Raw genomic sequence first — 27,628 nt, 5'->3', positions numbered from 1 at the left:
TTCGTATTTCTGGGATGTTTTGTTTTGTTGTTATAGTCACTGCGCAAACAACTTTATCATTTTATATATATAGATTATTTTATTCACGTAGTATTTTGTTTTTATGAGCCAACATTGTATGGTGCTTTTTAATGTTAGTCTATTTATTTATTTATTTATTTACTGTATTTTATCCTGCTCTATCTCAACCCTGAAGGGGACTCAGAGCGGCCTCTAAATTGGCACTCCATTATGCGCTGGACCGTATATATGCACATGTGAATATCTTAATATAAATATAAGCAAATTCACATATGCACATATGAGGTCCAGCACATAACAGAGAGATTTTCAAAAAAAAAACTTCTGCCAGATTTCTCTCTTCTCCCAATTGTTTATTCAAGCTCTGTTTAATATTATAAACTAGTGTCATGTAGCCACCGCCACCACCCCTTTTTAACCCAGTAAATGCCGTGTTTTAGGTGCTGTGTAGATGGGCCCTGGGAAACCAGGATTCAAATCCCTGCTCAGCCATGAAAACCACTGGATGATCTTGGGTAAGTCACATTTTTTCAGTTTCAGAAGAAGGCAAAGGTCCTCTGAAGAAATCTTGACAAGAAAAGTTTGTCATAAGTCAGAAAAAGACTTAAAGGAACACAGACAAACATTTTAAAGAAGTGATAAAAGGATGTCTCCCACAAACATTATACTGGATATAAGCTGGGATAGCAGGTTCACCTCTCCAGTAGGTTACTGCTGGCATCAAATACATGCTTTTAAAAAAAGAAATGGAAGAGGTGCCAAGGGCATCTACACTTATGGAATCATTTCTTCATTTCTTAAAGAAAATGGATGTTGTGCAGGAAGAGATGACAAAACAGAGAAGCATTACAAATGGATAATGCTATGTAGAAGCTCTCCCCATCCTGATAAAAATGTGAGTGAACAAACCATTGTAATTCCACAATAAATACCTCATCTACCCAGAAGTGTCCTGACCAAAATGATCAAAAATATGGAAACCAAACCGTATAAGGAGTGGCTTAGGGAGCTCAACATGTTTAGCTTTAGAACTCTATAAGGTGACATGATGGCTATGTTTAAGTATTTGAAAGGATGACATCTTGAAGATGGAGCAGGCTTGTTTTCTGCTATTTCAAAGGCTAGGACATGGAGGAATAAATTTAGACTGCAAAAAAGAAAAAGAAATGGAAAGAAGTTCCAAATGAACTAAGGATTTCCTGATAATAGAGCTATGTATTTGGTATTGGAATATACTGGTTCAAAATATGGTGGAATCTCTTTTGTGCTTTTTTAAACAGAGGCTGGATGACAATCTGTTGGAAGTGATTGTGTGCTCTTGCATGACGAGATTGGACTGGATAGCTCTTGTAGTCTCTTCCAACTATGGAAGCAACACTAGTCTCAAACAATTAGGGCTTTAAAAATCAGAAATAGCACTTTGATGACCTGGTAAATAACTTCCTCAGTACACGTTTGAAGCAATTAAACGTTTCTTAATATTTGTCATATACAGCCCTAAGCACAACATTTTGTAGAAGCTTTAACTCAATACCAAAGGGTATATATCACAGGAGTTTAAAAGCTTTTCTAGACATACAATGAAATCACATTATTGAAATCCCTCCTGCATAGGAGATATTTCTATATTTATAGTTCTTTATTTAATGTTACTCCCCTCATGAGGTTTACAAGATTACAAAACATGAAAATCAATTACACTTTAAGTATATGAGGCCCTCAAAGCTTTAAGATGGTTAATGGAGTATGAAATGCCCATAGAGCAACTTTGCAGCGTTTTAATTTTTGTATACTTTTTATCATGTTTTTATCATGTTTTTATCATGTTTTAATTGTTTTGTTGCTGGCCCTCGTGACAGAATGTAAGCCGCTCTGAGTCCCCTTGGGGAGAAGGGCGGGGTATAAATGCATGTAATAAATAAATAAATTAATTTGTCCAACCATTTCTAACATCTCCCACTCATAGAATAGTATTCATCAATGAAACAAGATCCCAGTGAAGCCCCTGTGTCAATCCCGCACCTCAAAAATGACTCTAAGGGCCCTTCTACACATGGCTAAAAGCCCAGTCGTAACTGGGGTAAAAAAATGTGGCTAAATGATGTTTAGCCAAAGTGTGGATGATATCAGGTTAACAGCTGAAAAGCATGTGTTAACAAGGTGTGCTTAAAACCTGATTCCGCTGAAAAAAACGTGCACCTTCTCATGTCTTTATATTCCTGCAGTCATGGAAGACACGTGCTTTCCTTCCCTTCCCCCTGTGTGGAATGGTCCAGTGCAAATGTGTTTTTTAAAAGTCCAAAACAGCCGATCAGCTGATCAGGCTGTCAAAACATGGAGTCACAGACACACAGGTGGCTTAAGGGAAGCACAAGTGGAAAGCAATTAGAACCCTCTCTTTTAAATTTTATAACATCAAACAATGTAGTGAAGAGAGAGATAAGAAATCTGCTTATGTTTACATTAAGATATTCACATATGCGCATATGAGATACAGCACATAACTGAGTTATTTTTTAAAAAAAATAAAAATAAAACTTCCACCAGATGTCTCCCATCTGCTCTCCATCTTGATCTGCTTCAAAGGAAGATGTGAGGATGTCGGGGGACCATTTCCCGGGACTAACAGGTATGTGTGTGGACCTGCTGTCAGGTCCTGGGATTTTTTGCCTCAGTTTTAAAACATGCATTTTGGTGCTGTTTGGAAGCACCCTAAAGGATTGTAGACCCCTTTGGAACAAAAACAAAAGTAACTGCATGAGACAGGAGTACAAGGGAAATTTCTTTTGTGCGAGTCGAAGTCCACTTAATGTAGATGTGACCCAATGTGTATGTTTTGGGTTAAAAGTTGCAACCCTAAATATTTTTATTAGGGAAAAAGCAGGTAACTAACATTTTCCCTTATTCTTCATTTGCACAATATTTTGAAACAGAGATCAGTCATCGAACACCATGACCATTACTTTCAAGTAAACAAGCTGTTCCTGTGAACAATAAAAACAGGATATACACACACTGTGCGTGAAACAAAGTTTGTGTACATCGAAGAATCAAAAAGCAAAAGCATAATAATCTCTCCTACCCATTAAAAACTGTGGATTTTGGAGTATTTTGAATTTTAGAATTCCAGATAAGGGATGCTCAGCCTGTACCTGTTTTGTATACACGTTTTGTATAGCAGGGCTCGACACCTATAAGTATATCACACACATTTAGTGAGATATTGTGCTTTTTCTAACAGCAAGCTATTACATTTTGAATATATAAAACACAGTAAATATTCCTGCCACATAACTGCTGCATAGAGGGACAACATGTGGACCCAGCAGAACAGAAGTAACAGCTGCACATTTCTTGTTTGAACAAACAACTGTGTGGGATGGCACATAGTTGTATCTTTTGGTATGTGACCATGCATACCCAAGCTTCATTCTTGCATTCAGTATATGTGCGTGTTGGTCTCTGTGTATATTTGGGTTTATTTATAGCATATTTCCTATGTGACACTTGTGTAGGTGTGAGCATTTGTGAGTAGGTAGTTGTGTACAAATGTCAAAAGTGAGCTTGCATTCAGAGTGATATTCGTGTGTGTGTTTACACACATATCTTCCTGGACATCCTCTTCCATTTCATCATCCTCTCCCCACTGACCATGCACCCTTCAGTGTAAATCCTATCTCTCACTGTATCGATGACACAAGAGCCTGGCTTACGGTGCGTGCAGCTGACGGCAGACGTTGGTCCTATCTAAACATCCCCCTTGATGCTTCCTGCCACGTCAGAGCTACTAGGAAAATGGAGGGGGGTGGGACTGCTTGCATGTCTGACCACAGAGTTATGACTTCCCTGGAGGCTGGACAGCAGAGCTGTAACCACAAGGATCAGTATTTGACACACATGACTGCCTAACCTTTGGAGATCGCTATCAAGACAGACAGGTCAACTACGGTTAGACAAATGTGAGTAAAGGGATGTGAGGAAAGGTTTCCAACTCTCTTTAACCACTACAGTAGTGTGCATGGACAGGAGTGTCAAAATGCAATGTGAAATGCACCTTAAGATCTTTAAAAATAACCTTTCAGTAAAATTTAACCAATTGATTTACACATGTATACAGCGCAGAAAAGATATTTTGAGAATCAGCACATTCACCCATAATTAGAAAATGGGCATGAATTTGGATTGTGCCATTGCCAAGATATTTTCCCAAATAAACAGGATTTGGTTTGTTGTTGTTTACTACATTTTAATCTTATTTTTCTTAAAAGACTTATGGCGCGATTCATTGAGTGGGAGGGAGTGGGAGAGAATACATGTGTGATAGATGTATGGAGTGTGTGGTTTTGTATGTTTAAATGGTAAGATGGAGAGTATTCATTAGATAAGAAAGGGTGTGAAGAGACAGAAAGGAAGAAATTGTGGCAGCAGTAATGAGTTGGCTGGCAGCAGGGAAATGAATAGATAAGGACTTAATTGAGCAGGAACTGATTTGGGTAATGGATCTGAGAGAATCCTGGATATGAACTTCCGATTAATGGGGGGAATTAATTGTGGGGGGATTTATTTATAGGTGTCTTGAGGAAATTTATTCCCTTCTGTAAAACAGATGTTCTTCTAGAGCAGGGTTCCTCAAACTTTTAAAGCAGAGGGCCGGTCCACAATCCTTCAGACTGTTGAGGGGCCGAATTATCATTTGAAAAAAAAATACGAACAAATTCCTATGCACACTGCATATGTGTTATTTGTAGTGCAATACAACAATAACAATTAAAGAACAATGCAATATTTAAAAATGAAAACAATTTTAACCAACATAAACCTATCAGGATTTCAATGGAAAGTGTGGACCTGCCAATGAGATAGTCAAGTTAATTAGGATTGTTGTTGTTGTGTGCCTTCAAATCATTTCAGACTTTAGCCTGAGTCTAAAATTAATTAATTATTTATTTACTACCTTTATTTACTACATTTATATCCCACCCTTCTCACCCCGAAGGGGGACTCGGAGCAGCTGTATGTACATACACTATTATATTATATTATTAGCATAGCACAATATTAGCATTATATATTACTATATTGAACTATACCACTATACTGTAATATTACTGTATGTGTAATATATAACATATAATTAATATTATTATATGGTATTATTATTAGTATTATAGTGTATAACATTATAATATTTTTCTCAATAGTATATGTATATACAATATATTATATTATTAAAACTGATATAAAAATATTATAAAACTGAGGGTGGGGGCCGGGTAAATGAGCCTGGAGGGCCGCATCTGGCCCCCGGGCCTTAGTTTGGGGACCCTTGTTCATAAAACTATTGAAAATCGTGTGTTAAAAAATCTGGTTTTGTGCTTTGGGGCTCTGCTCCCAACTCTATGTTATACAATGTTTTACTTTTTTATTTGTTTAAATTTTTTTGTAAGCTCATCAGAAAACCTTTTGTGGAATGTTACATTGTGGTAGTACATTTTGTGACTAGCTGCACATCCGTGCCATCTGTTTTATGACAGTAGATAGCCAAATGTGATTCTATCACAATGCATTTCTAAATATATAAAATTGTAACAGGATTTGTGAATAAAAACTGTCTGGTGAGCCGGTCCAACAATGAGGTGAATTAAGCGGTCGCTTCGGGCACAAAACATACGGGGGCGCAGTCGAGACTGCTTTTTCTGTTGATTTGTTGTAAAACATATTATTTTGGTGCTTAATTTGTAAAATCTTAATGTAATTTGATGTTTAATAGGCTTTTCCTTAATCCCTCCTTATTATCCAACTTTTTCGCTTATCCAACGCTTTTATTTTTCAGTGATTGGTTTGGGGGGGTGGGTGCCAAAATTCTGTTCGCCTACACTTGAAAAATACCTAGGGCTGGCTCTGGGTGAGGCGTGACCAACCTGTAAAGAAATTTAAAACCTGCATTGTAGGACTTTTGTAAGTAGATGCAGTTTGGATTGCTACGATGAAAAAGAGCTATGGGGCAGGCACTGATATATATATGTGTGTGTGTGTGTGTGTGTGTGTGTGTGTGTGTGTGTGTGTTTCATTTGCTGTTTTATATCTGGCAAGTTAACAGAGTGAGAAAGAAGTGATATGGTAGAAAAGAATCTTTACCCGTTTTTCTCCCCAACTATTACAACCCATCCAATACCAACATATGCTTTTAAAATTCCATGGTAATTGAGAAATGGAACAGAGAGCTGTCACACTGAGTTGTTTTGGTGCAACTATATTTTGGTATATTCTCTTCAGGATAAAATTGGTTTAGGACACTGTTAGGACACAGAGAAGAATGGCGTAGGTTTTCTTCAACGTATTATAAAATGGTATGAGTGGAAATAAGCGATATGATGTATTTCTCCATGCTGAACTGTAGCCAGCTGTCAAGTTGCATCCAGAACAGTGGAGCCACAAGGTCAAGCCAGAAACCAAGCCAAGATTTAGAAACCAGAAAAGACAGATTTCAGAATTCCACCAAGTCATTCTGCGTAATGTGTGGAATCCGCTTTCAGTTCCGGAGGCAGCTGAGCGTCAGGGTTTCAGAGCAGGGGATAGGAAAGCCAGTCAGGTAGAAAGCCACTGATGTAAAAGCAGGAATGTGCAGTATGTCAACGTCTCTGGGAATCCAGGCTGGGCGCACCCTCCGGGGAGGGCACAAGCTGGAAAGCAACAACAGGTGACCTCTCATAAGCTCTGTCTGGGAAACAGGATGATTCAGTAAAAAATTTCACTGATGCCCTTCAGTGATATCTTCCATCTGAATTTTCCCTATCATCACCCCCACTTTTCCTCCCCATCTCTATTAATCATATATATTTCAATCCTAGTCTGTTCTGAGTTCTGTCCTTAATATTAACTGATTCACTCAAGCTCCAATTCACATGTATTCATTCATGGGTACATCCTGCCATGCAACATGGGCTTTTCCCAAATCTACCAACATCCTTTGAGTCTGACCCATAAACACACAGCTCAAACACATCAGCAGGTCTCTGAATCCTTCATCTTTTTGCCCTCCCTTCTTCTTGTCTTGAGCACAGTCCAAGCGCCAAAAACAGAGAAATACTGTTCCTAGCTAGAAAGAATTCCTGGGTCATGGAAAATTTGCTGAATCAGCAGCCGGGTAACTGAGGATTAAAGAAATGTGCAGACATACAACTCTCTCTTTCTCTTTTCAACTGCCCCCCCCCCCAACCCCTCAATCTGGACTATCTCTGTTCAAAAGCCTACGCAGTCCTCAAAACACACACACAAAGAAGTGTCTTCCACTGCCAATCCCAGCAACTGAGGCCTAGACTCTATCCAACCTTTTTGTGACACAGGCATGTGGGGAGAGGACCGTAGTGTGGTTTGGCTATGGAGCTGTTTTGGGGATTTAGACTGACTTAGTAGGGAGGGTGTGGGGAGAAAGAAAGGAACAGGAGAACAAGAGCATTTTGTACCCCATGCCGGGTGTGGTACACACGTACAAGTTTACAGTCCCACTCATTAAAGATACTCAAAGCCATGTATACAAGCTCTAAGGACAGTTCCACATAAATGCAAAGTGGTCAGGGTACACAGAGGCACACTTATTTCTGCAAGAGGTTTCCTTCTTTTTAATTTCTAGGAATATTTCATGGAATCATAGACTTGGAGGGAACCTTATTGGCCATTAGTCCAACTCTCAAATCAATGCAGGCTCTCCAGAAAGAGCATTCCCAGCAAGTAGGTATCCAACTTATTTCTGAAGGTGTCCCGAGAAGAACATATCAAGTCTCTAGGTAACTTGGTTTCACTGCCAAACAGCTCTTACTGTCACAAAGTCCCTTCTAATGTTCAATCAATTTTTAAAAAAACTTAGAATTATCAGACTTAGTCCTATCTTCTACGGCAGAAAAGCAACATCCTCATTATGACAGCCTTTGGAGTATTTAAAGAGTTTGACTGTGGCAATCATCACTGTTCTGCTCACTAAGCTCCTACAAGCTTTCTACATATATTTTATTCTGCATCCTTCATGTATCCTTGTTGCCCTTCTCTGAATTCATTCTGTGTATCTTCTTGTTGTGTGCCTTCAAGTTGGTTCTGACTTATGAGGTTAATGTATTATTGGGTTTAGTTGGCAAGATTTATTCAGAATGTGACTTGCCCAGGTCCACTTAATGGGTTTCCATGTCTTAGTGGTGATATGAATCTTGGTCTCCAGAGTCATAGTTCAGTCCTCTAACCACTACAACACTTTATCCTTAAAACGAGGCACCCAAAACTGAGCACAGTTTGCCAGATGAGGTCTGATCACAGCAGAATACAGGTGAACTATGACTTCCCTTAACTTGGAAAATATGGTTCAATTAATGCAATATAAAGTAGTATTTGCCATCTTTGCTGTAACATTGCATTGCTGGGCCATGTTCAACCTATGTTTGACACTAGTCCAGTTAAGCTATAAAAATAAATTTGGCACAAATGTAATGTTTACCATTGTATGTTGAAATCCGCCCTGAGTCCCCTTGAGGAGATAGGGCAGAATACAAATAAAGTTTTATTATTATATTACATGTTGAATATGGGAACAGAACTTATGGCCTGATATTAGATCACAATTAGAATAGTATGACAGGTACAGCTGCCAACAGTCCTCTGTTGTACATGTGTATATGTCCAAGAGGACTGAGGAGGGGAATCCAGAACATGGAAGGATGATGATGATGATGATTATTATTATTATGCTACAACTCCCCATATTCACCTGCCAGCATCACCATTGGGGATTCTGAGAGTTGTAATAAAATAAACTTTTCCAAGCTCTGCTTTAATTATGTAATATAGAAGGAACTAAGATTTCTTTGCCTTTGTGTTTTTATATTATTTGAAGCAACAGATATTTTTAAATATCTTAAAATTCTTGTAAGGGACAGAACTAAAATGCCTTAATTCATTATTATTATAGTAATTGCCCTCTCACCAACAATTTAAGGGATGGAGGGAAGGGTACCGTTATTTTGGTCTGCCTTGATTACCATGCTTCTTTTTTGATTTGCATATTTTAAAAAAACAAAGGAAGACATTTCACACAAATATCTTTACACAAGTCCTGACATCGAACTATGTCTTGTCACTTTCTGTCAACTGTTCTGTTTCCCAAAGCCAGCTATAGCAAAGCTTATAGCTAAGGATGAATGTACAATGTAGAATGAATGCAGTTTGACACTACTTTAACTGTTGTGGCTCAGTGCTATGGAATCTTGTGAGCTGTCATTTTACAAGATCTTTGGCCTTCTCTATCAGAATGCTGGGGCCTGACCAAATTTTAACTCTCATGATTCCATAGCAGTGAACCATGACAGCTAATGTGGTATCAACGTGTATTAATTCTACAGTGTAGTTCAGAGAAGTCAAACTCATTTTCATTGAGGTCCACATCAGCCTTATGGTTGCCTTCAAATGCTGTCTGTAAGTTGGTATAAATGTAACTATATTGTCTTGGCACTGAAAGCCTCAGGCCCACATAAAATGTTGTGGGCCGGATTTGGCCCATGGGTCTTATGTTTGATCAGTGTGGTGTCGATGCACCCCAAGTCTAACCAAGCCTTCTATCAAGCCTAACAAAGCCTCACTGAAACAACTTCATATATTTCCCTGTTTAGTCTTGCCTCCACTTCCCTCTGTGTCATTTTGCTTGTGTTAAATGTTAGACTGTATGCTCATACAAGCAGAGTGTCAATGTGCAGGCTGTAAAGCACCAGAGTCCTCAATGGCATTACGTGTTGTTGCTGTTGTTATTGACACAACTGCATCCTCTTACAATGTGTACTAGAGTCTTGTGAAACCACCAGTCGGAAGCCTAACTGCGTGCATGACCTCTGAGCGAATCCCAAAGGATGTGACTTAATTTATTTCACCGTATAATAGCCTTCAGGGAATCCCCTAGCACAGAGGCCAAAACAAAACAAAACACGACATCCCCTTCTGCCATGTTCCAAGTCCCCATTGCCAGCCTGGTTTGGCTCCTGTGCGACAGGGAATCCCGTGCGAAAGGGAAGGCTGGCTTCTTGTCCGGACTGGCGTCTAGACATTCCAGGAGAATCCGGGACCGGGTGCCAGGGGCGGGGTCACTTTTTGGGCATGGTGGTTAGACTCTTGAGGTTGCTACGCTCATGGGGCAGATGAGTCGTTCCAGCGAGTCCATGTCATTTTTGCACTGAGACGGAAAACTTCTTAGCTAGCAGGTGACGGAGCCGAAAGAGAGCCATGGCAAGAGGCTCCCTTTTTCTTGCTGCGTGTGTGGCAAGGCTGCCCATTCTTTTGGCAGGATGAGGTATTCAGCAGGAGACGTTGCCAGATGGCTGGTAAAAGACCCTTCCACCTCTTGACAGATGAAAATAAGCACAGCACTGCATGAAGTCAACAGTCGAGGGTTTTTTTAAACTCCATAAAATGGGAGAGGGAGGGAATGGTTTCCTGAGATGGGGCATTATAAAGATGTGGAGTTATGCCATACACACCCCAGGAATAAACTGAACTGCTCACATCAAAAGCCATCCAGAATTCAGCATTGCCGGAGGCAAGTTTTTTAACATTTCAATGCCACAAATATTCAGTCAGTTTAGGATTTCAAACAGAAAACATTGGAAGAATTAATTTCTGTCTCAAAACAAGGGATAGCTGTACCCACAAGACCAACTCTTGAAATAGGCCCAACGCCACAAATTCATTCCTTTTCCTAAGGTCACGTCTGCATATACCCTGATCTCCCTTTATGACCAGAGTTTGTGCTGCTTTTCTATTAATTGGAAGTCATATCCACACTACACAATTATAGCAATTTGCGATCATTGTGACTGTCATGTTCCCACCCTACGGATCCTGGGATCTGCAGTTTGGTGAGAAATAGACTACAACACTTGAGTCTTTTGAAGATAGTTCCAAATGCATTATATCTCTCTATAAAACATTGTTTGTTTGTTTGTTTGTTTGTACCACAAACGCTCCTACATGGCTTGATGGATCTGGACCACACCTGGCAGGCATACCCTTCATTACCCAACTTAAAATAATTTAGAAGTTTCAACCATACGATTCACTGTGTTTTGTGAACAGGACCTCAAAAAGTATAAAATGGCAGTATATAGATAGAAAGGATTACCTACTGGCCTGTAGGCATGTATGTATGCAATGCTCAGATGCAACCACAAGAAGGCAGCCCAGATTAAGGAGGGCAAAAGGAAAGAAGGAAAAGTATAAGGGAAAACAAGAAAACAGACGGAAAAGGGACATAAAAGGGAGGGAAGAAAGAAAAACAAGGGAAGACAGAAGAAGGAAGAGAAAGGAAAGAAAGCAGAGAGGGGAAGGTGTATGAGCGAAAGCAAGGGAAGAAGAAAAGAAAGGAATAGAGAGGGACAAGATGTATATGGGAAAGGGAGGAAGAAAAGAAGATCCATAAACAAAATACAACCCTGGGCAACACCGGATATATAGGTAAAGGTTTTCCCCTGACGTTAAGTCTTGTCATGTCCAACTCTGGTACCTATTCATCTACTCACATTTGCATGTTTGCAAACTACAGTAGAGTCTCACTTATCCAACATAAACAGGCCGACAGAAGGTTGGATAAGCGAATATGTTGGATAATAAGGAGGCATTAAGGAAAAGCCTATTAAACATCAAATTAGGTTATGATTTTACAAATTAAGCACCAAAACATCATGTTAGACAACAAATTTGACAGAAAAAGTAGTTCAATACGCAGTAATGCTATGTAGTAATTACTGTATTTACGAATTTAGGACCAAAATATCACGATGTATTGAAAATATTGACTACAAAAATGCGTTGGATAATCCAGAACATTGGATAAGCGAGTGTTGGATAAGTGAGACTCTACTTTACTAGGTTGGCAGAAGCTGGGGCTAACAGTGGGAGCTCACCCCACTCCTCGGATTCCAACTGCCGATCTTTTGGTCAGCAAGTTCAGCAGCTCAGCAGTTTAACACACTGTACCACCAGGTGCACACACAGCAGTTTAACACCACTGCTGTAATTGCACAGTATGGATATACTCATGGTTGAAAGCAGTGATTCAGTCATTTGGGATTAATTCTAGTGCCTTTTTGCTACTTGTATATTACAGAGAAAATTGCAAAAGTTTAGGTCGTCAACCAATTCAGTCACTCACTTCTCTTTTTCACATTCACTCAATCAGATATACAAAAGCCAGAGGTTGGAAAGTTACTGTTTTCAGCAATGGAAGTTACTAGCAGAAATCCCTCAACAAGTGGCTGTGCTACCTAAGGATTTTGGGAGCTACAGCTCAAAATGACTTTTCAGTGATTAAAATGAGCACAGCAGTTGCTCAAAAGTAATATTGTGAAAAGAGCCCAAGGGTTATTGGGTAACTTCCCCAAAAGGTGACTTCCTCCTTCTGATCATTTTGCACGAATAATTGCCTAATGCCTCTCTGGCCCATTCTCCATTTCATGTCAGAGTGCCAAGACATTCCTTCTGCCAGTTGATCCTGAAATCCCAAAGAGATATCTATGCTACCCAATAGAAAGTGGGGTTAAAATCTTTTAGGTCTCATTGCAGCCCACAAAACAAAGTCTTCATCACATTTCTATGTCGCCACCTCAGCTCCTTCAAGGTCAAGCCAGTCACTTCAAGGATCACATCCATCCGTCTTGCCCTTGGTTGGCCCCTCTTCCTTTTTCCTTCCATTTTCCCCAGCATCATTATCTTCTCCAAGCTTTCCTGTCTTCTCATTATGTGACCAAAGTACTTCATCTTTGCCTCTAATATCCTTCCCTCCAGTGAGCAGTAGGCCTTTATTTCCTGGAGTACGGACTAGTTGGATCTTCTCGCGGTCCAAGGCACTCTCAGGATTTTCCTCCAACATCACAGTTCAAAGCGTCTATCTTCCTTCGCTCAGCCTTTCTTATGGTTCAGCTCTTGCATCCATAGGTTTCTATGGGGAATAAATGAAAATGAAATCTCCATATATATCACAACATAAATGAATGTTCTTGGCCCATGTCCTTGTGTTCAAAAACTACTAATATCGGTCTAAGGCACATCTACACTGACCATTTAATGCAGTTTCAAACCAGTATTGAAGAAAGTGGTTTTGTAGTGCAAATAATTATACAGGAAATCTTGGAATCTTTTTGAGGCCCGGATGGTGATTACACAAATCACAGACCATTTAAGGCTTTTGTGGGAATTTGTTTACTGGCTGCCACAGTTAAAACTAGCTTCAAACTACATTAAATGGTCAGCGCAGATGGGGCCTAAGACATGTAATGATAAAAAATCAACAGCAATGATTATATCAGAAGAGAAGATTCTTTTGCTTTCCAAATATTGTATAACTAAATTCTTTTCAGTTTAACCCTCACAGTCCATAACATGAAAGGCCAAATATTCTACAACTCCCTGGGCTATATTTTCAAATAGAAAACCTTGAAAATGAGTCTCCTGTCTGAATTCCATTATTAGCTGCAAATCTAATTCCTGCAGGCCAAATCTTTTGACACAGTCTGCAGAAATAGGGATGATTTCCCCACCTTCCTTGCCAATCTTGCCAGGAGCTTCAAGCTATCTTACACAAGAAGGTTTTAACCTTTAAAGGTTGCCTAAAAATAACATGAAACAAACAATATGAACAAAAACCTGAGAGGCATCAATAGGTCATCCACAGTTTTGTCAACTTGTTTGTCCTTGTGCTGTAGTTCTCAAGTGTGCTATCCCAGCTTGTATTTGAAACTGTAACTGCAACTCCTGTGATTCCATAGCATTGTGTCATGGCAGCTAAAGTGGTGTCAAACTGCATTAGTTGTACAATGTAGATTTACCTGAAGGGAAATGACCTGACTTGTGAGCTCGGGGATCTTGTAGTCCAACAAACTGATGTTTCTTATTTCAAGTGTTTGGATTTCAGCTCCCATGATTCTACAGCAGCGTTTCTCAAGCTGAGGGTCAGGACCCCTGGGGGGTTGTGAGGGGGTGTCAGAGGGGTCACCAAAGACCATCAGAAAACAAATATTTCTGATGGTCTTAGGAACCCCTTTGGCAGAGAAGGCTGAAGATCTCTCCGCCTGCCTTTCTCTTCCTTTTTTGAAACAAACGGCAAATCCTCCCACCAAAAGCTCAATTTGCCCAATTCTATCATTGGTGGGGTTCAAGGAGCTCTTTGATTGCAGGTGAACAATACATCCCAGTAACTACAACTCCCAAATGTCAAGGTCTATTTTCCCCAAACTCTACCAGTGTTCACATTTGGGCATATTGAGTATTCGTGCCATGTTTGGTCCAGATCCATCATTGTTTGAGTCCACAGTGCTCTCTGGATGTAGATGAACTACAACTCCAAAACTCAAGATCAATTCCCACCAAACCCTTCCAGTATTTTCTGTTGGTCATGGGAGTTCAATTCCATCATTGGTGGAGTTCATAATACTTTTTGATCATAGGTTAACTACAACTCCCAAATGACAAAGTCATCCCTCTCCCCAACCCCACCAGTATTCAAATTTGGGCGTATTGGGTATTTGTGCCAAATTTGGTCCAGTGAATGAAAATACATCCTGCATATCAGATATTTACATTATGATTCATAACAGTAGCAAAATTATAATTATGAAGTAGCAATGCAAATAATTTTATGGTTGGGGGTCACCACAACATGAGAAACTGTATTTAGGGGTCCAGGCATTAGGAAGGTTGAGAACCACTGTCCTACAGCATTGAGCCACGTCAGTTAAGGTGGTCTTATATTAATTTTACAGCATAGATGCACCCTAGGATATGCATTTGGACTTTATAATGCAGAGATCCTTTCCTTCAACTTCCTGAGTGAAATACTGGAATGTAGTGAGTTGGGGGAGACTAGAGAAAATGGGTAGAAAGAGGACAATTCCTGTCTGGAAAAAAATCGGTTCATGCAGCCATGGTGTACAAAGAGGTGTATCTCTTCCTCTGTGGAGGTTCCTTTTGGAAAATCTGACCCTTGTCAGCACATTCCTCCTTTGAACCTGCTGCCCCCATGGGCTTTTCCAGGCATTCCCCCCCCCCCCCCACAAAGGGCTCCAAGGCTCCTCCGAAAGACAGGCAGAGTGGGCCAGCCAGACCTCCGGGGCCATCAGACAAGCTAAGCCTCTGCTGTTCCATTCCTCGCTGGCTCTGAACTCTTGCCCAGTCTGAGGTTTGGGAGGCAGCCTACTTGAAAAGAAAAGGAGCCAATTCCTGTCCCACTCCCTACCGTTCTTCCCTCCCTCTCTCCTTCAGACAGAGCTCTGATCCTACTCTCTCCGGTGGCTTCCCACTCACCACCACCGCCAGGGTAACTCTCCAGAGAACCTAGGAACCTTGGCTCCAGGCCTCTTCATTCCTGGACCATCAAAGCAGTCATGGACTTGCCCTTTTTTCCCTTCCTCCCTTTTGGCCACCAAGCTGCATGATTTGAAAATAAAACTAGACCATGCAGACCCATAAATGTGCATGTGTGCCTGCTATACAGGTCAACATCAAGCCACAGGCCTCTCAAACTAACTTTCGACGAATGCCCAGCTGCTTCGCAACAAGTAGCACTCTCGTTCTGCTCCGCTCCCCTCCGTTAGAAGTGCGTCTGTCAACCACCCACTCCACAAAGGGTTTGTTTGCATTCTTCCCACCCAGCCTGGGCCAGCTGCCTGTTGTACAGGGAGTTCCCTGCTTTCTGAGGCTCTCCTTAGAGAGGCCTGGTGGGATTGTGGTCGCTTTCAGACAGGACGATTGCGGCGGCGACCTCCTGTTTTCATCGCAGTAGTGGCCTCTGTCTGTCCCAAACAGAGGGCGTGAGTCTATGACGCTCACTGAGGACAAAGAAGCCAAGCCCTGCTGCGAGAGAGCATGGGAGCTGAAGTAGAGAGTGGAAGAAATAAGACCGAGAAAAGGAGAGACTCCAATTAACTGTTCATAGAATCATGGAGTTGGAAGAGTCCACAAAGGCCATCCAGTCCAACCCTTGCCATGCAAGAACACATACTCAGAGTGTTACTGACAAGTAGCATTCCACTTCTCTTAAAAACCTCCAGAGAAGGAGACTCCACCACACTTTGAGGCAGTATATTCCACTGCTGAATACCTCTTGCTAAGGTTTAGGTGGAATATCTTTTCCTGCAGTTTGAATCCATTGCTCCATTGTGTCCTAGTCCCTACAGAAGCAGAAAACAAACTTGCCCCTTCCTTTTTGTCCAAAGTAAACATACCTAGGTCCCTAAGTTGCTTTTCTGAGAACTTGGCTTCCAGACTTCTGATCAATTTGGTAGCCCTTCTTTAGATACATTCTAGTTTGTCAGTATACTGTACTTGGATTGTGGAGCCCAGAACTAGACATAATACTCCAGGGAAGGTCTGACCAAAGCAACATAGAATGGGACTATTATTTATTTACTATATTTATTTACTATATTTATATTCCGCCTTTCTCAACCCCGGAGGAGACTCCTGCACATTACTTCCATTGATCTAGATTCTATACTTCTATTGATGCAGCCTAGAATCACATTGGCTTTTTTAGCTGCCATATCACATGGTTCAGCTTGTGATCTTCAAAAACTCTTAGAACCCTTTCACCTGTACTATTTTTGAGCCAGATGTAACCCATTCAATATCTGTGCATTTTATTTTTATGGCCTAAGTGTAGTACCATAAATTTCTCTAGGAGAATTAGGCACCTTCTGAGTTTGGCTGGTTAATCAATTCCCAATCCACCTAATGGGTTGTTGTTGTGTGCCTTCATTTCCAATTTATGGAGACCTTAAGATGACCCTTAAGGTTCTCCCAAAAGTGCCTTCCTGAGTTTCAGGCAGAAGGTCTTTCTCATCCCATTTTCCGATCCCTACTATCCAGGGAGACAGTACCTGGAGCCTTCTATATAAGAACAATTCAAGACACAATATCTAAATCTACATGGATAGATTTCATATATTATGATGTACAGTACTGAGAAAGAATGGCCTTTGCAAAGGAAACCACTTGTTATATGGCTGATCTACATACACCAGCAGGGGAATGAAGTGCTAAGGTGGCAGCATGAATTTTCAACTCCAAAATACAGATAAGGAATCATATTTTGTAACACTCTCCTGTTTCAAATCCCCTGCAAATACAGAATGGCCATGCGGTCAGAACTTTCCTCCCTGCTGTGCTACTTTTCTCTTTACAGGGAGTTTGGGTCTATTGGACTTTTTTCTTTTCTTTTAAAGGTGAAAACATATTCAGATCTGAAATTTGGCACAAGCAATTCAAAATGATGCAATACAGAAGATTACACATGGTATTTACTCTACCCCAGGCATTTCAAGAGTGAAAGCTGTTTGATTTAGAACCAGGCTAAAAGTTCATTTTTATATATGGCCATGCAAAAATAAGTCTCATTGTGTTCAACTGTACTTACTTCCAAGTAAGTGTAAAGACTTCAGATGAAAATAATGATGTATAAAGTGCCACAACTTTAGGTCACAACTCTATGCATTTACATAAGAATAAGTCCTGGCCTACAGAATTTTATGGAACTTATTTGATTGATTCCTGTATGTTTCATGCTGCAATCAGAATGAAAAACATCAATTTTCTTGTAGAAATGTCCAGGAAAACTTCAGTGGATATTTTCTTCCTAATCTTTCTGTTCATTACCAAATGAATAATTATGAAAAAATGTTTACACATTGTTTTTAAGATGGTTCACACCTGAATAAAGACACAGCCATACTTACCACATCTAGAAACAGCCAGAAAGATGCTTCTGGCTCCCAAAGTCTTCATTCCCTGTTGGAAAAATTCCAGAAACCAGGTTTTTGGGTAAGCTGTTAAAATTCAAGACACTGCAGCAAGCCTTTGGGAATCTAGTCTGCTCCGTTTTAAATTTGGGAATTTGTTGTTAGCTCATTGCAATTTACACTTGCAGGTGTTATTTAGGATATGCAAACGAGCAACAGCTCTGTAATAGTTACTGGCATAAATTCACTAAAGTGATACAACATGATGAATTGCGCTGTAAAATGAGACACCACTTTGTCCCTCTAAAATTGCGGCACAATTCAAGTACCACAGTATTTCTTTTATTTGTTGCTCCAAATCATTCCTCTCCACAACAATCACTTGACTCCCACCCTGACTCACTATCACAAACAGCTGCCTCTAAAACTTCCATATTGTTTACGTGAAACACATTAGATTTCCTGGGAAACAGTGAAGTTTCTAGACATAGCTAGGGCCCTTCCACACTTTATTTCAGGATCTGATCCCAGATTATCTGATTTAAACTGGAATATATTGGTCTCCACTGTCAGATAACCTGGAATAAACAGATAAATCTCCATAATGCCATTTTAGCTTTGAAAGTACAGTAGAGTCTCACTTATCCAACATAAACGGGCCGGCAGAATGTTGGATAAGTGAATATGTTGGATAATAAGGAGGGATTAAGGAAAAGCCTATTAAACAGCAAGTTGGATTATGATTTTACAAATGAAGCACCAAAACATCATGTTAGACAACAAATTTGACAGAAAAAGTAGTTCAATACGCAGTAATATTATGTTGTAATTACTGTATTTATGAATTTAACACTAAAATATCACAATGTTTTGAAAACATTGACTACAAAAATGCGTTGGATAATCCAGAACGTTGGATAAGTGAATGTTGGATAAGTGAGACTCTACTGTAGTAAAAGGGGGAATCCGGAAAATCACAGTTCCCCTCTTAGAAGATGAAACTGGAGTTGACAAAGTTTATCTAGTTCATCTTACTAATAAAGGTGGGAGGTACCTACATATAATGTGATAGGTTTAGGTAAATAATGGAATTGCAATCCAGCTACTATCATGTTCTCCTTCCTTTTCCTTAACAAGGCATTGGCGACCTCTAGTGCTCAAACTGAGGATCTGAAAGGGTTATAAAAGAGGGAGCAGTCGTTGTGTTATATCTCTGGAGCATCCCTACAGCATTATGCCATTTTCTCTTCCTGATCATAAAATCTGGAAACCATTCAGGCAGCATAGTGAGGAAGCATGGAAGTTGGGGATTCTAAGAGTTGTAGTCCAAAGATTAACTTTTCCAGAGAATTGTCCACAGTCCCTGTTCCTTCCATTTGTTGTACACTTGTGATTTCTATTTATTTTGGATCACGATGCCCATCATCCTTGTGGGTTCAGCATGTTGTTTCCGGATGATCACTTCTACAACTACTAAACAAATAAAACACAAACAAGTGTAAAATGTTCAAGGACATTAAACTAAAAATGTGTTGATACAATAACAATGCAGCAACATCCCGAGGTGCCAAAATGCTTTTGCGTTTTGATTGCACAACTCCATGTACTGAATTAATGCATCTATTTTACAGAGGCAAATACAGAGTTTAAGAAAGAGCAGCTCAAACTGGAAAGCTATATTTATCCCTCTAGGAAGCCTGAAACAAGGGTCTGAAGCCTGGTCTTGTTTCTGAGACTCCATCTGCAGTTTCAGAGTACAGTTTAATTGCATTGAACTGAATTATATGAGTCTACACTGCCGTATAATGCAGTTCAATGCCATCAAAATATGTCAGTGTTGATGGGACCTGGGTCATATTTGCTGTGGAGTTCAGAATGTATTATAGTGCATTACAGTGGTATAGATCAAGATGCGTCTTTAGGTTTCGGAGAGGGCAGATTTGATTCAAGGTAGGTAGTACTTCAAGATACAACGTGGGAGCATCTGAAGGTGCAGCACGATAAAAAACTGCTAGTTCCCATCATTTCCCCAGGAGCAGCACAGCCATGACCTCAGCTTCCAATAAACACAAAGGCTCCAGATTTTACAGCCTGAGCCTGACAAGGAGAAAGGAGGGAAATGTATTTGCATTTAATAACTCTTGATTAGATTGTTCTTCCATGCGCCGCTGGGCGCCAAGCACAGCAGAACCACAAATGGCTGTGAATCTGTAAGATGGCTTCCCACTACAGTAGAGAGCAAAGATGGTCTCCTCTCAATCCCATAAACACCAAATCTGAACTGAAGAGAGGGGCCGGATTGTAGATCAAAGCAAAGAAAGCCTCAAAGCACACATTTGGGTAAATCAAGTTAAAATGTCCTTTTGTTCTCAATCCACTTAAGAATGCTGTTGCTTTTTCCATGAACTTAAGTCTAGGCATGTGACACAGAGATAAAAATGCTTGCTATGTTCACTGTTTTTTGCATTCACGATTAACATGATTCAAAATGGAGATTCTTCCACACAATCCTTTTCAAATCATGCTTACAGATGGGATAGCATTTTTTCACACCCTCTGGGACAGTCCGTTCCACTGTAATCAGCTTTTACGGTAAAGAAGCCCTTTGAGGGTGCATGTGTGAATCCGCTCCACAAAAAAAACTGCCACACACAAGGAGTTGGAAAGAAGTTGGCCACAACTTTTATTGATTACAGCAGCAAAGTAGGTTGGCACCTGCAAGGGGTCAGATCCAAGCACTGACCAACCCATCTGTTCATTGATGAGCTCAACATCCTAGTTCGTTTCTGGAGCTTCTAGAAATGACAGGAGAGAACCATGCAGGAGTGCTGGAAACAGCTCCGGGCCTGCACTGTGTAAGCCTTGTTCCGCCCAGAGTCCCACCATCCCCAAGTCCCTGGTAGGAGACTCCTTAACCAATTGCCAGTACACCATGGAAATATATACCTTCCAAATCCAGGTTCCATGGCAAATAGCCTCCAAAAACTGTGAAAAAGAACATAGCCAATAATGATGTGTCTGCAAGAGGATGGGAGTGTGAGATGACATTGAAGTAGCAAATGTTGTAAGCATCAGTTTAAATAGCCCAATGCCTGACCAGAGTGGAGACTACTTTAGAGTCCCAGAAGTAGTTGGGCTTTGATAGTCAGTAAGTTTCAATCTGTTATTCAAACCCGTTGGCTGGATCTCTTCCTTCCTCCACTGAGTGTCATGTGGGGCCAGAATGCAGACTGGCCAATCAGGAGGGGAGGAGTTTACTTGTACTACAAGCACCATCCCACAAAATAGGGGCACAGTAAGTTGTACATTTTTTTCTAAGATTTAGATGGACAGAGTGACCATGTTCTTTATTAACCAGATTGCTTGCTAATAATCACTGGCCCCCACCCCCACTAAAGAACATATCCACCCACATAAATAACTGCTTCTTTTGTGTGCCTTCAAGTCATTTTCAACTTATGTTGACCCTACGACAAACCTATTGCAACATGATTTGTTCAGAAAGGGAGTGAAATTGTCTTCCTTCTAAGGCTGGGATAAGCTGTCTTCCTCTAAGGCTGCTTCCATGGCCAAGCAGAGATTTGAACCCTGGTTTCCGGAGGTCTAGTTCAACACTGAAGCAACTATAGCATGCTGGGCACCATCAGTCTGAACACAAAGTTTGGAAAAGTGACTTTGAGAACCAGAATATCAGAACCACTTTAAAAACCATGGCATTTGTAATACGCAAAGTCACCTTTCCAAGCTGTTCTCTGAACTGATCAGCCACTGGCCATCCTGGCTATGGGATTCTGAAAGCTGCAGTCCAATCCCCCTCTCCCCATCCCCCTGCTTTTTCAAGCTGCACCCTAGACCATGGTCTTCAATGCATGATCCAGTCTTCTGGTTGCTAGGTGTATGAATAATCTAGAACTCTCAGGTTCTATGACATCTCTTGGAGTTTCTGACATCATTCATTTCCCAGGGCAGCCTCATGCCCTAGGCTCACCCCTACCGCCTCACGTTAATAGGAGTCTGCCCATCTCTGCAGTTTCTGTGGGGAGCCTACTGTGGGCGCCAGCCCCACATGGAACAGGTACCCCGAAAACAAGAAAGAGATGAGCCAGCTTAGCCTGGTGTTCCTTTTTCCTCTAGTGAAAGCCCTAGAAGGTATGCAGTGGAGGAGAAACCCCACCTGATAAATAAGACATTGACAGTGGTGGGATGCAGGCTCTCCCCCTACTTCCCCCTTTAACCACTGCCCCTTTCCCTCCTCCAGGTACAACAGGAAGTTTCCTCAGGCCTCTCAGTGAGTATGGAGTGACTTTAATTTCTTTCCTTCTCTGGCTGTTTCGTTCATTCTTTCCCCGCACCCTCCTCCTCCCCATCCACAGAGTCCCACTTTCTAAAAGTCAAGGTTCTCCCTCTGGAGGCCGTAATGAGAATCACAATATCTGTTAATTCAATGTTTTCCTTGAGGGGGGGGGGACATAATTTAAATATGTGTAGTTATTTAAATGAGGCAGTGTAGTGCAGTGGTTTGAGCACTTGGCTATGATTTTGCAAGCCAGGGTTTGAATTCCCATTCATCCATGAAACCCACTGGGTGATTTTTGTCAAGTCTCAGAGGAAAGCAATGGCAAACCCCTTCTGAACAAACCTTGGCAAAAAAAACAAAACCCAAAAACATGTGGTAGTTTTGCCTTCAGGTCGCCATAAGTGAAAAAGGATGCAAAGGTTATATAACTATGGATGTGTTAAAAAATAATCACCCTCCCACTATTTTTACAGTATTCTAACCAGTACACAGAAAGGCATGGTGCTTCTGTCTTGCAATGCCATTCATTCACACATAGTTTGAAGTAAGTTCACTTTAAGCATGGGCAATTACTTAGAAGCAGAGATGGGAAGCATAATTAGATTAAAGCCTTGAGACATACAGTATGGGCTTCAGGTTTTGAGCGGGTAAGTGGAGTACGAAGCAGCAATCCCCCTCCCTCATTTTAAATATAAAACAGCATAATTTCCAGCAGGAAGTGTGGCAAAGAGAGATGGCAGAAGGAAATGCGGTTGGTCTTATATCAGCCAAGCTTACTATGGTAACATTTTAAGAGAAGGTATAGTCTCACTGGAAGAAGAAATTAGAAATCCTTTTCCAGGAACAGAAAACTTTGTTGGACTCCGACTTGTTGCAATTATAAGAGATAATGGGAACAATAATTCAGCAGCTTCCAGAGGGCCATGGCATCCCTGCCAGTATTAAATAGAGATTCTGTTGCACATGCAGGTTTTCCTCCACCGGGATTCACACATAATGTGTTCCATGACTTTTTGTTTGATAAGCATCCAGATAGATATAGGACAGCTTTCCAAAACCAGGGAAGCTGCCTTGGACTACAACATATATGTCAAACCACCATTACTCCCATTATCCCCAACTAACCCTGTCAGTGATAAGGAATAAAGATGGCTGCAATCAACCAATTGTTGAAGATCAATTATTCCTGGCTGTCGCTTTTGACTGGGTGAATTGGATGTTTTCTATTGGATAGGGGGATACCAAGTTGTGGAAAGCTGAAAGTTGGTTATACTGGTCTGAATGCCCAATACTGTAACCTAGTATCAGACAGATTGATATTACAAAAGTCATAATACAAATCTTTCATTTGAGAGATTGCTGACAAAGATGGTAGGAAAGTGAAAGACTCTTCATTTTTCTTAGCGTGCCAACAGGACATCTCATACAGGAAAATCTGTGGAAGTGCAGCTGAACAGTTCTACCCTAACCAGTGCCACCTGAAAAACTGCTGTTATAGCAACCTTACCTGCTACCACCATGCTATTGATGGTAAGACTGAGATTGACAGTTGCCTTAATCCATCTTTTCCCCCGTGTCAGGAGCAACTTGAGTCGCTTTAATCCATAATGTCTAGATATTGTCCTTCACAGGAAGCCTCTTTGTTTCATGGCAACCATATTTTTCCAGTGTTCATATTGGAATGGAACAGAACTTGGTCAAGGCATTTCTCTCCCCCCCCCCCCCTCTCTGTGTGTACATGAGTGCAACTCCAAGAATCTTCCAGCCAGCATAGTACTTGGCATTTGGGAAGCTGTAGTCTGAAAAAGTAAATTTTCCAAGCAATAGGTATATCTGTACTACAAACTACTCAAAGGGTTGCTGGGAACTGCCATTTGACCAGTGTTGACAATTCTCTTGGAAATTTTGAGATCCCTTCACCAAACTATACTTCTCCACGGGGAGGCGGGGGGGGGGGGGGGGGAGAACAGCCATCAGCCCAGTTCTGAGCCTGTGTTGTTGATACAAACACTGCCTTGTGACTAGGGTAGAGTGCTTGGATTTGGGGAAGGCATTTGGAATGTCGCTATGCAAGCATTACAGGCACCTATTGGACAGTAGCAGTATCTTTGACATCAATGATAAAAAGGAACAACAAATCCTTCCCTACCCATGTTTGTGTTATAGGAACACACAATCTACTAATGAAGGTCTCTGGAGCTCCACTATTCCCTTCCCCCTATGTTAGGCAAGCCAGTTTACAAAATCTGAAATTGAGCCTTTTGGATAAAGGAGGAGTGAGGGAAGATCCCAGTTCCAGAGGCCTCCATTTCAGGTTTTTTTAAACTGACTTCTCTCTGAGGAAGGAGGGAAGAACAGAGTTCCAAGGACCTAAATTTCAGTTTTTGAACTGCCTTGCCTTTGGAGAAAGAAGGAAGGAAGGGGAAAACAGTCCCAAATGGTTCTGTAACTATTATGTGAAACACAAAAATACCAATTTGACCACCCAAAAAATGGGGTTGAGACTATTACACAGTAGATACTATTATGCAATGAAGTTTCATTTTGTTTGGAATTAAAATGCCCACTGCCATATACTCCTGATTGATACTGACTAGAATGCTGTTGCTACCATCAGCAGGCAAGATCACCAAGAGAGCTGCTGAGATATAATGCGGGCCCCTTGTACTTGGAAACATTACTTTCTGAATTCCAGCGCCTAGGAGTTTGACTGTTTGGGGAAGATGTCCAGGAAAAAAAAAACTTTTCAGGTTCTTGGGAAGCCACCAAAATTAATTTTTCAGAGGATTTCCTGAAATCTCATCTGAATCCATTGCTGTATCATAGCCTCTTGTCAAGGGATTAATTGGTTACTAACAGTCTTTTTCCAAACAGCTCACCTACAACGCCGGAATGCAGGGATCATTGCTGGACTCGCTGTCGCCTTTGTCATCTTCAGCACAATCGTCTTCTTATTGTGGTAGGTGGTTGTCCAAGCTTGGAAGTCACTCCTTACTTAACTAGCAAAACCACTAATTCATTACTCTGTTTGACAGACTACTAGATTACTATCACAATGAATTACATGTGTTAACATATGCTCTTCATATCATAGAGTATGTTGAGTTGGATAGATCTTTTGTCATAGTTAAAAAGACAGGAAGGCTAATAAAGAATTCAGTTAAAGTATAGCTGTGAAACAACTGAGGAGCTGGGATTGGGAAGCAATTGAAAAAGAATGGAAAGAAACAATAAAATGAGGCCTATCATGGAATGGAACAGGGCAAGAAGCTGATATGTTTGTTTATCCTCGAACAGACTTGGTCCTAACACAAAGGCTAGAATTACCTGCTCCCTGGCCTACTGCTATGTGCTATTGAAGGATATTTTGGGACTCTCTTCAATAATCCTCCCTTGTTGATTTTATCCTAGTTTGCATTAAATATTTTTCTGTCATGTGCACAAAACAAACAGTACTGTAATATTGTTTTTATTATTACAGTGAACCCCTTCTGTAATATTTGAGTGTGTTTACTGTTGCTTATATAGTGTTGGGCATTTGGATACTTTTCCTCAATCCCACCTTGAACATAGGGTGAGAATTGTGCAAAACCTCCAGATGTAGTGGGAAACCATAACCAATGTTGAGAAATGTTGCAATATCTGGAGACATTACTGTATAATCATCTTTTGTTAAAAGACATAGACTCCTAATGAGGTGATTTTTCAGGATAATCATCATCATCATAAGCATCGAAGGCCAACCTATTGGTGATACATGCATTACAACAGCCATCCCCAATCTAGTCCTTGCCAGATGAGTTAAGACTACGACCGACACATGTAAATTAAATCTGTAGCAATAACATCTGCATAAATTAAGCCTGAAAATGTGGAGGGGCAGCTATAGAAAGTGATTATTTGGACAGGCACTTTTTCCTGGCAAGGGTTCTGGGCCATGTGTCCACTGTGACAGTTGGGTGAGCAAAACAATGAAAATAAGGAGCCACCCCATCTTTCTCTTCATATGTTAACCAAAATCCTCAAACATACTGGGCTGGGGCAGAGACCTGAAATATGTACAGACATACATTATTTCAGTGGTAATCCTGTTTAAAATGTGCCATGACTGTTGTTCTGGTCCATGGGTATTATCCTGTTACTGAGACGAGGCTGGAGGGGTGCAGAAATATGGCTCTGCTTTGAAACAGTTGTATTTTAATGGTGGTGTTGACTAGTCTATCTGCCAGTTTCTTCCAATCTACCTCTTTGTAGTGCCTATAGTGACTCTATTCCTGTTTTCAGGTCTGTCTGCAATTCACACCCTGCTCCACCGCTAATCATGCTTTAGGACTAGAGCTTGGGAAAGTAAATTTTGGGGATTACAACTCCCAAATACTGGCTAGGGATTTCTGTGAATTGCAGTTTAAAAAGTAACTATTTTGAGTTCCACTGAGCATTAGGCCTGCATTGCAAAGGAACAATCTTCTCCACCTTTTCACACACTTCTCTTCTCCTCCTAGTAAATTTAAGGCCTACGTAAGGAAGGAAAGTGAGAAGGAGGCTCTTGGTAAAGAGAGTGAAATGGCTGATTTTACAGTAAGACTCCTGGATGAAGAAGGCGATTACAGAAGGCCTGAATCGATGGCATATTCTTGGCCTGAGGAAGGCTATTACCAACAACCTAGCTGGATGCCAGGATCGCAAGAGCTACTAACAGGAGTGGATCGGTCAGCATGGAAACCAGGTCCTGGACCAGTGCAACCGCTGGGAGTGCCAGGAATGATGATGCCAGGACCACCACCAGTGCCATCACTAGCACCCCCACCGGCACCACAACCAGGGCCAGCCCCAGCCCCTGTTCCAATAGGGGCACCAGCTCCGGCTTCACCAACAGTTCCACGTATGTCATCAGGCCCAGCTGCGGCCTCTTTGGCAGCCCCGGCACCAGCAACAGTACCACGCATTGCATCAGGACCAGCTGCGGCCTCTTTGGCAGCCCCGGCACCAGCAACAGTACCACGCATTGCATCAGGACCAGCTGCAGCCTCTTTGGCAGCCCCAGCAGCAGCAACGGTTCCACGTATGGCATCAGGACCAGCTGCAGCCTCATTGGCAGCCCCGGCACCAGGAGTGCCAGACCCAGCAGCTCCAGCAGCCCCAGGCCCAGCAGCACCAGGTCCGGCAGCGCCAGGCCCAGAAGCCCCAGGCCCATCAGGAATGCCACCAGCAACAACACCGCCACCTGAATCAGCTCCCCCTGGAGCTTCGGCAGCCTCCCCGCCACCAGCATCAACAGCACCTTCTCCCACTATGCCATCGGAATCGGTTTCACAACCAGGGTCTTTATCACCTCCAAGTGTCTCTTCTACTGTGAAGTCAACAGCTTCACTTCCAAGGCCAGCACCCCCTGCACCCCCACCATAACACTCCAGTGTGGCAACCCCACATAACCACATGTATTAATAAAAGAGTTTAGTTTTCCTCCTCTTCATTCATTGATGTGGTCTGGATGTCTGGATCCAGTGGCTCTATGAAGCACTGATCCTTTTCCGGAAAACCCAATATCCTC

At 41.3% G+C, this 27,628-nt stretch overlaps 1 protein-coding gene and 1 long non-coding RNA gene across 5 annotated transcripts; one reads left to right on the top strand and one right to left on the bottom strand.

Annotated features, from left to right (window-relative positions):
- Window positions 1–322: 322 nt before the first annotated feature.
- On the top strand, window positions 323–27,550 carry LOC103279917 (uncharacterized). Of its 4 annotated transcripts, XM_062958143.1 has the most exons (6): window positions 323–536; window positions 2,569–2,650; window positions 22,039–22,068; window positions 23,482–23,607; window positions 24,952–25,036; window positions 26,580–27,550. In XM_062958143.1, exons 2-6 carry the CDS (start codon window positions 2,620–2,622, stop codon window positions 27,481–27,483), a joined length of 1,176 nt encoding a protein of 391 aa, XP_062814213.1. In that variant the 5' UTR covers window positions 323–536; window positions 2,569–2,619; the 3' UTR covers window positions 27,484–27,550. The 4 variants fall into 4 exon arrangements, with proteins under 4 accessions (XP_062814213.1, XP_062814214.1, XP_062814211.1 ...); XM_062958144.1 differs by lacking the exon at window positions 22,039–22,068; XM_062958141.1 differs by lacking the exons at window positions 323–536; window positions 2,569–2,650 and adding an exon at window positions 21,678–21,855.
- On the bottom strand, window positions 20,412–21,641 carry LOC134292625 (uncharacterized). The gene is made up of 3 exons (XR_009999877.1): window positions 21,517–21,641; window positions 20,727–20,765; window positions 20,412–20,575 (listed from the first exon to the last, which is right to left on the bottom strand). It is a non-coding gene; the product is annotated as an uncharacterized LOC134292625 (long non-coding RNA).
- Window positions 27,551–27,628: the final 78 nt, after the last annotated feature.

This window comes from Anolis carolinensis, chromosome 6 (assembly GCF_035594765.1).
Source record: "Anolis carolinensis isolate JA03-04 chromosome 6, rAnoCar3.1.pri, whole genome shotgun sequence".
Classification (NCBI taxonomy): domain Eukaryota; kingdom Metazoa; phylum Chordata; class Lepidosauria; order Squamata; family Dactyloidae; genus Anolis; species Anolis carolinensis.
Note: the sequence above shows the minus strand (reverse complement) of the source record. Positions and strands in the feature narration are given on the sequence as shown.

Excerpts from the sequence above, each read along its gene's own strand:
- LOC103279917 (XM_062958141.1), top strand. The coding sequence starts at position 21,678 with ATGAATAATCTAGAACTCTCAGGTTCTATGACATCTCTTGGAGTTTCT. Across the intron at positions 22,069-23,481 it reads AAGTTTCCTCAGGCCTCTCA|CGTGCCAACAGGACATCTCA; the intron begins GTGAGTATGGAG and ends CATTTTTCTTAG. Across the intron at positions 25,037-26,579 it reads ACAATCGTCTTCTTATTGTG|TAAATTTAAGGCCTACGTAA; the intron begins GTAGGTGGTTGT and ends TTCTCCTCCTAG.